The 8,877-nt window shown below is 49.3% G+C and overlaps 1 protein-coding gene across 2 annotated transcripts in view; it reads right to left on the bottom strand.

Annotated features, from left to right (window-relative positions):
• Nucleotides 1-5,984: 5,984 nt before the first annotated feature.
• The window catches only part of LOC140354822 (copine-1-like), a 46,811-nt gene continuing 43,918 nt past the window's right edge, over nucleotides 5,985-8,877 (bottom strand). The window contains exon 15 of one of the 2 annotated variants that reach the window (XM_072440064.1): nucleotides 5,985-6,598. In XM_072440064.1, the coding sequence (XP_072296165.1) occupies nucleotides 6,488-6,598 (111 nt within the window). In that variant the 3' untranslated portion in view covers nucleotides 5,985-6,487. The remainder of the gene's footprint in view (nucleotides 6,599-8,877) is intronic. The other variant, XM_072440063.1, reaches the window with a different exon arrangement.

Below are 8,877 nucleotides of genomic sequence, written 5' to 3'. Positions count from 1 at the left end.
GGGGGTTCCTGTACAGGTCTTATACTGAGAGTCATGTGGTGCCTGAGGTTCCTGTACAGGTCTTATACTGAGAGTCATGTGGTGCCTGAGGTTCCTGTACAGGTCTTATACTGAGAGTCATGTGGTGCCGGGGGTTCCTGTACAGGTCTTATACTGAGAGTCAAGTGGTGCCGGGGGTTCCTGTACAGGTCTTATACTGAGAGTCATGTGGTGCCGGGGGTTCCTGTACAGGTCTTATACTGAGAGTCATGTGGTGCCGGGGGTTCCTGTACAGGTCTTATACTGAGAGTCATGTGGTGCCTGAGGTTCCTGTACAGGTCTTATACTGAGAGTCATGTGGTGCCGGGGGTTCCTGTACAGGTCTTATACTGAGAGTCATGTGGTGCCGGGGGTTCCTGTACAGGTCTTATACTGAGAGTCATGTTGTGCCGGGGGTTCCTGTACAGGTCTTATACTGAGAGTCATGTGGTGCCGGGGGTTCCTGTACAGGTCTTATACTGAGAGTCATGTGGTGCCTGAGGTTCCTGTACAGGTCTTATACTGAGAGTCATGTGGTGCCGGAGGTTCCTGTACAGGCCTTATACTGAGAGTCATGTGGTGCCGGGGGTTCCTGTACAGGTCTTATACTGAGAGTCATGTGGTGCCTGAGGTTCCTGTACAGGTCTTATACTGAGAGTCATGTGGTGCCGGGGGTTCCTGTACAGGTCTCATACTGAGAGTCTTGTGGTGCCTGAGGTTCCTGTACAGGTCTTATACTGAGAGTCATGTGATGCCGGGGGTTCCTGTACAGGTCTTATACTGAGAGTCATGTGGTGCCAGGGGTTCCTGTACAGGTCTTATACTGAGAGTCATGTGATACCGGGGGTTCCTGTACAGGTCTTATACTGAGAGTCATGTGATGCCGGGGGTTCCTGTACAGGTCTTATACTGAGAGTCATGTGATGCCGGGGGTTCCTGTACAGGTCTTATACTGAGAGTCATGTGGTGCCTGAGGTTCCTGTACAGGTCTTATACTGAGAGTCATGTGATGCCGGGGGTTCCTGTACAGGTCTTATACTGAGAGTCATGTGGTGCCTGAGGTTCCTGTACAGGTCTTATACTGAGAGTCATGTGGTGCCGGGGGTTCCTGTACAGGTCTTATACTGAGAGTCAAGTGGTGCCGGGGGTTCCTCTACAGGTCTTATACTGAGAGTCATGTGGTGCCGGGGGTTCCTCTACAGGTCTTATACTGAGAGTCATGTGGTTCCGGGGGTTCCCGTACAGGTCTTATACTGAGAGTCATGTGGTGCCGGGGGTTCCTGTACAGGTCTTATACTGAGAGTCATGTGGTGCCGGGGGTTCCCGTACAGGTCTTATACTGAGAGTCATGTGGTGCCGGGGGTTCCCGTACAGGTCTTATACTGAGAGTCATGTGGTGCCGGGGGTTCCCGTACAGGTCTTATACTGAGAGTCATGTGGTGCCGGGGGTTCCTGTACAGGTCTTATACTGAGAGTCATGTGGTGCCGGGGGTTCCCGTACAGGTCTTATACTGAGAGTCATGTGGTGCCTGAGGTTCCTGTACAGGTCTTATACTGAGAGTCGTGTGGTGCCGGGGGTTCCTGTACAGGTCTTATACTGAGAGTCATGTGGTGCCGGGGGTTCCTGTACAGGTCTTATACTGAGAGTCATGTGGTGCCGGGGGTTCCCGTACAGGTCTTATACTGAGAGTCATGTGGTGCCGGGGGTTCCTGTACAGGTCTTATACTGAGAGTCATGTGGTGCCGGGGGTTCCTCTACAGGTCTTATACTGAGAGTCATGTGGTGCCGGAGGTTCCCGTACAGGTCTTATACTGAGAGTCATGTGGTGCCGGGGGTTCCCGTACAGGTCTTATACTGAGAGTCATGTGGTGCCGGGGGTTCCCGTACAGGTCTTATACTGAGAGTCATGTGGTGCCGGGGGTTCCTCTACAGGTCTTATACTGAGAGTCATGTGGTGCCGGAGGTTCCCGTACAGGTCTTATACTGAGAGTCATGTGGTGCCGGGGGTTCCTGTACAGGTCTTATACTGAGAGTCATGTGGTGCCGGGGGTTCCCGTACAGGTCTTATACTGAGAGTCATGTGGTGCCGGGGGTTCCTGTACAGGTCTTATACTGAGAGTCATGTGGTGCCGGGGGTTCCTGTACAGGCCTTATACTGAGAGTCATGTGGTGCCGGGGGTTCCTCTACAGGTCTTATACTGAGAGTCATGTGGTGCCGGGGGTTCCTGTACAGGTCTTATACTGAGAGTCATGTGGTGCCGGGGGTTCCTGTACAGGCCTTATACTGAGAGTCATGTGGTGCCGGGGGTTCCTCTACAGGTCTTATACTGAGAGTCATGTGGTGCCGGGGGTTCCTGTACAGGTCTTACAGCAGATGACAGACGCTTGAGTCAGAAGTAGAATTTTAAATTTGATTCTAAACTGGACAGGAGCCAGTGAAGAGACTCCAGCACCGGCGTAATGTTCTCTCTTCTTTTAGTTCCTGTTGTAATCTTGCTGCTGCATTTTGAACCAGTTAAAGCTTTTTATGGAGCTTTAAGGACACGCTGACCTCCAGCACATTGACCTCCAGCACAAAGACCTCCAGCACAATGACCTCCAGCACAATGACGTCCAGCACAATGACCTCGGTTTGTTCAGGGTTAAGAAGCAGATCATTAAGTGTCCTCCAGGTTTTTATCTCCTTCACACGAGCTCTAAGTCTGTCTCCTTGATCGCTCTGATCAGGTTCATTGATAAATACAGCTGAGTGTCATCTGCATCTGATCATGTGACCTGATCATGTGACCTAACGGCAGCATATAAAGAGGAAACAGAACTGGACCCAGTACTGACCCCTGAGGAACACTGTAAGTGACTTTAGAACAAGGGGAGGAGCTAAGGTTTACGTGAACAAACTGGTACCAGCTGAGGGCGGGGCCTCTGAGGGCGGGGCCTCTGCAGTAGAATGTAGGAGTGAGACCATCGTCAATGATTTCAATACATTTCTAGGACAAATACTAAATATATGAAACACAAATGAAAGAACGCAGAAGAAAAGTGGGAGGAGCTTAAAGTCACATGTTTGGAGAGATGTTTCTTCATAACTCCAGGTCAAAGGTCAAAGGTCTCATTCTTCACAAATACAACTGTTGTAGAAACAGCGCCACCAGGAGGTGAACCACTGTCACATGACCTGGGAGTGTGGGTCTCAAAGCTCAGGCCGTGTGGTTAGAGGGTGCGATGAACCCCATAACCACAGCAACGTTTAGACCAAGAGAAAAACATCTGGAAATGGACTCATTTAACCCGAATTTAGTTTCACTCGGCCACTTTTGTTTTTAGTGTAAAAATAAAGAAGGAAAATTGAACAATCCAGAAAAAACTTTATTTCAGTTTTATTTATTATAGAATGTGACACTTTAGACCAAAAGTCACTCCAGGAAACCAGGTCTAAACCAGGTCTGAACCAGGTCTGAACCAGGTCTGAACCAGGTCTGAACCAGGTCTAAACCAGGTCTGAACCAGGTCTGAACCAGGTCTAAACCAGGTCTAAACCAGGTCTGAACCAGGTCTGAACCAGGTCTGAACCAGGTCTAAACCAGGTCTAAACCAGGTCTGAACCAGGTCTGAACCAGGTCTGAACCAGGTCTGAACCAGGTCTGAACCAGGTCTGAACCAGGTCTAAACCAGGTCTAAACCAGGTCTGAACCAGGTCTGAACCAGGTCTGAACCAGGTCTAAACCAGGTCTGAACCAGGTCTGAACCAGGTCTAAACCAGGTCTGAACCAGGTCTGAACCAGGTCTGAACCAGGTCTGAACCAGGTCTGAACCAGGTCTGAACCAGGTCTGAACCAGGTCTAAACCAGGACCGAACCAGGACCAAACCAGGTCTAAACCAGGTCTGAACCAGGTCTAAACCAGGTCTGAACCAGGTCTGAACCAGGTCTGAACCAGGTCTGAACCAGGTCTAAACCAGGTCTGAACCAGGTCTGAACCAGGTCTAAACCAGGTCTAAACCAGGTCTAAACCAGGTCTGAACCAGGTCTAAACCAGGTCTGAACCAGGTCTGAACCAGGTCTGAACCAGGTCTAAACCAGGTCTGAACCAGGTCTGAACCAGGTCTGAACCAGGTCTGAACCAGGTCTAAACCAGGTCTGAACCAGGTCTGAACCAGGTCTAAACCAGGTCTAAACCAGGTCTAAACCAGGTCTGAACCAGGTCTAAACCAGGTCTGAACCAGGTCTGAACCAGGTCTGAACCAGGTCTAAACCAGGTCTGAACCAGGTCTGAACCAGGTCTGAACCAGGTCTAAACCAGGTCTGAACCAGGTCTGAACCAGGTCTGAACCAGGTCTGAACCAGGTCTAAACCAGGTCTGAACCAGGTCTGAACCAGGTCTGAACCAGGTCTGAACCAGGTCTGAACCAGGTCTAAACCAGGTCTGAACCAGGTCTGAACCAGGTCTGAACCAGGTCTAAACCAGGTCTAAACCAGGTCTGAACCAGGTCTGAACCAGGTCTGAACCAGGTCTAAACCAGGTCTGAACCAGGTCTGAACCAGGTCTGAACCAGGTCTGAACCAGGACTAAACCAGGACTAAACCAGGACTAAACCAGGTCTAAACCAGGTCTAAACCAGGTTTCAGAAGTTGAGTTTTTGGTTTTGGCAGAACATTTTGAAGCAGTAGAAAACAAAGTACAAATCCAGCATTTCAGATTAAAAAAAACATTTCAGAACGGCATTTATCAGGCACAAAAGAAGGTATGAAAGTGCTACAGCTAAGGCTAATGCGAATGCTAACGTTCTGTGAATACATTTCATGTTTAAGGCGTGTGGTTTAAGGCGTGTGGTTTAATTGCAGAGATTAAAGCTTTAAGAGGCAAAAGTGCAGTTAGTTGAAAGGAGTGCTAAAGGCTACAAGCTAACGCTACCACAACGGGTTAAATACTGCTCTGCTCTCTGATTGGCTCACACACCTCAGCTGCTCTCTGATTGGCCCCTACACTTACAGCAGCAGAGATAGACCCGCCTCCCAATCACACGCAAGCGTTTGTCGCCGCGGCAACATAGCTCTGATTTATATCAAGTTGACTTCAGTTTACGACATTTGAGAAACAAATGAATCAAAGCTTTGTATTTCCTTCTGCGACCGACCGTTAGCCGCTAAAGCTAAAGCTAAAGCTAAAGCAGAGTAAATCCAGTCGTTTCACTAAATGTAATTTTAAACAACTCTTTTAATAAAAGCAAATTTTCAATGAATTATTACATGTTTAAGTTGTTTTAAACTATAGCATTTACCATTAACCCTCAAGTACTAAAGTTATGTCAGGAATATTTCATTTAGCATGGCCCTCAGGGGCCTCTCAGTCCCTCCTCTCAGGTCCCTCCTCTCAGGTCCCTCCTCTCAGGGCCCTCCTCTCGGGTCCCTCCTCTCGGGTCCCTCCTCTCGGGTCCCTCCTCTCGGGTCCCTCCTCTCAGGGGCCCTCCTCTCAGGGGCCCTCCTCTCAGGGGCCCTCCTCTCAGGGGCCCTCCTCTCAGGGGCCCTCCTCTCAGGGGCCTCTCAGGCCCTCCTCTCAGGTCCCTCCTCTCAGGTCCCTCCTCTCAGGGGCCCTCCTCTCAGGGGCCCTCCTCTCAGGGGCCCTCCTCTCAGGCCCTCCTCTCAGGTCCCTCCTCTCAGGTCCCTCCTCTCAGGGGCCTCTCAGGTCCCTCCTCTCAGGCCCTCCTCTCAGGTCCCTCCTCTCAGGGTCCCTCCTCTCAGGTCCCTCCTCTCAGGTCCCTCCTCTCAGGTCCCTCCTCTCAGGTCCCTCCTCTCAGGTCCCTCCTCTCAGGTCCCTCCTCTCAGGGGCCCTCCTCTCAGGGGCCCTCCTCTCAGGGGCCCTCCTCTCAGGGGCCCTCCTCTCAGGGGCCCTCCTCTCAGGGGCCCTCCTCTCAGGTCCCTCCTCTCAGGGGCCCTCCTCTCAGGGGCCGGAGGTACTCTTGGATTGGTCCCTTCTTAAAGTAACAGTAATATTACATTAATATTAGATTCATATTAGAACATAAGTCATATGGAGACTGTGAAGTGCATGATGGGAGTTGTAGTTTATGTCACGTGACCTCAGAACTCCTGTTGGTTTTTGTTGGAAAATCACAGATAACTGAATTTAGACATTTTACTGCTGATGACGTCATAAGTGTATAAAAGTGTTTAAGTGTTGGTAGAGCGCCCGCCGGAGGAGCGCCCCCGCCGGAGGAGCGCCCCCGCCGGAGGAGCGCCCCCGCCGGAGCGGAGCTGGAACTACAACCAGAGATCATGAGGGGAAAGAGGGCGGGGCCCAATAAGGTCAATAATAGGTATTCACTTTGAGTTTCTGAGGTCACGTGACTGTGGCGTGGTTTTGGGAGGAGGTGGGCGTCGTCCTCATTTGAATATGCAGATGGTCCCCGACTCTGGGAGTTGTAGTTCTTGTAGTTCTTGTAGTTCTTGTAGTTCTTGTAGTTCTTGTAGTTTACTTCTTCTCTGGAGGTTTGAGTGGATCCAGAGCTCTGGCCTTAAAGTGAGACACGAGCTGAGAAGGAACTTCAGCCAGAACCGAAGAAGCCAGAGCCGCCATGGGAGACTGAGGAGCAGAGTACAAGTACTGTGAGTACTGTGACTGTGAGTACTGTGAGTACTGTGAGTACTGAGAGTACTGAGAGTACTGAGAGTACTGAGAGTACTGAGAGTACTGAGAGTACTGTGAGTACTGTGAGTACTGTGAGTACTGTGAGTACTGAGAGTACTGAGAGTACTGAGAGTAGAAGTACTGTGAGTACTGTGAGTACTGTGAGTACTGTGAGTACTGCGAGTACTGCGAGTACTGCGAGTACTGCGAGTACTGCGAGTACTGCGAGTACTGTGAGTACTGAGAGTACTGAGAGTACTGAGAGTACTGAGAGTACTGAGAGTACTGTGAGTACTGTGAGTACTGTGAGTACTGTGAGTACTGAGAGTACTGAGAGTACTGAGAGTACTGAGAGTACTGAGAGTAGAAGTACTGTGAGTACTGTGAGTACTGTGAGTACTGTGAGTACTGCGAGTACTGCGAGTACTGTGAGTACTGTGAGTACTGAAAGTACTGAGAGTACTGAGAGTACTGAGAGTACTGAGAGTACTGTGAGTACTGAGAGTACTGTGAGTACAAGTACTGTGAGTACTGAGAGTACTGTGAGTACAAGTACTGTGAGTACTGAGAGTACTGTGAGTACAAGTACTGAGAGTACTGAGAGTACTGAGAGTACTGAGAGTACTGTGAGTACTGAGAGTACTGTGAGTACTGTGAGTACTGAGAGTACTGTGAGTACTGTGAGTACTGTGAGTACAAGTACTGTGAGTACTGTGAGTACTGAGTACTGTGAGTACTGTGAGTACAAGTACTGCGAGTACTGAGTACTGTGAGTACTGTGAGTACTGTGAGTACTGCGAGTACTGCGAGTACTGTGAGTACTGTGAGTACTGCGAGTACTGTGAGTACTGTGAGTACAAGTACTGTGAGTACAAGTACTGTGAGTACTGAGTACTGTGAGTACTGAGTACTGTGAGTACAAGTACTGTGAGTACGAGTACTGTGAGTACAAGTACTGTGAGTACTGTGAGTACAAGTACTGTGAGTACAAGTACTGCGAGTACAAGTACTGCGAGTACTGAGTACTGTGAGTACTGAGAGTACAAGTACTGTGAGTACTGAGTACTGTGAGTACTGTGAGTACAAGTACTGTGAGAGCGGCGCGTGAGAGGCCTTTCCTCACCTCTTTAAACTCCTCACCTCTTTAAACGCTCTTTCCTCACCTCTTTGAACGCTCTTTCCTCACCTCTTTGAACGCTCTTTCCTCACCTCTTTGAACGCTCTTTCCTCACCTCTTTGAACTCTCTTTCCTCACCTCTTTAAACGCTCTTTCCTCACCTCTTTAAACGCTCTTTCCTCACCTCTTTAAACGCTCTTTCCTCACCTCTTTGAACGCTCTTTCCTCACCTCTTTGAACTCTCTTTCCTCACCTCTTTGAACTCTCTTTCCTCACCTCTTTAAACGCTCTTTCCTCACCTCTTTAAACGCTCTTTCCTCACCTCTTTGAACTCTCTTTCCTCACCTCTTTAAACGCTCTTTCCTCACCTCTTTGAACGCTCTTTCCTCACCTCTTTAAACGCTCTTTCCTCACCTCTTTGAACGCTCTTTCCTCACCTCTTTAAACGCTCTTTCCTCACCTCTTTAAACGCTCTTTCCTCACCTCTTTAAACGCTCTTTCCTCACCTCTTTAAACGCTCTTTCCTCACCTCTTTAAACGCTCTTTCCTCACCTCTTTGAACGCTCTTTCCTCACCTCTTTAAACGCTCTTTCCTCACCTCTTTAAACGCTCTTTCCTCACCTCTTTAAACGCTCTTTCCTCACCTCTTTGAACGCTCTTTCCTCACCTCTTTGAACGCTCTTTCCTCACCTCTTTGAACGCTCTTTCCTCACCTCTTTGAACGCTCTTTCCTCACCTCTTTAAACGCTCTTTCCTCACCTCTTTAAACGCTCTTTCCTCACCTCTTTAAACGCTCTTTCCTCACCTCTTTGAACGCTCTTTCCTCACCTCTTTAAACGCTCTTTCCTCACCTCTTTGAACGCTCTTTCCTCACCTCTTTGAACGCTCTTTCCTCACCTCTTTAAACGCTCTTTCCTCACCTCTTTAAACGCTCTTTCCTCACCTCTTTGAACGCTCTTTCCTCACCTCTTTAAACGCTCTTTCGTCACCTCTTTAAACGCTCTTTCCTCACCTCTTTAAACGCTCTTTCCTCACCGCTTTAAACGCTCTTTCCTCACCGCTTTAAACGCTCTTTCCTCACCTCTTCAAACGCTCTTTCCTCACCGCTTTAAACGCT

Source organism: Eucyclogobius newberryi, unplaced genomic scaffold, assembly GCF_026437365.1.
Source record: "Eucyclogobius newberryi isolate DKJ021-1_F unplaced genomic scaffold, fEucNew1.0.hap1 SCAF_11, whole genome shotgun sequence".
Taxonomy (NCBI): Eukaryota; Metazoa; Chordata; class Actinopteri; order Gobiiformes; family Gobiidae; genus Eucyclogobius; species Eucyclogobius newberryi.
This window is presented reverse-complemented; position numbering and strand designations above follow the sequence as displayed.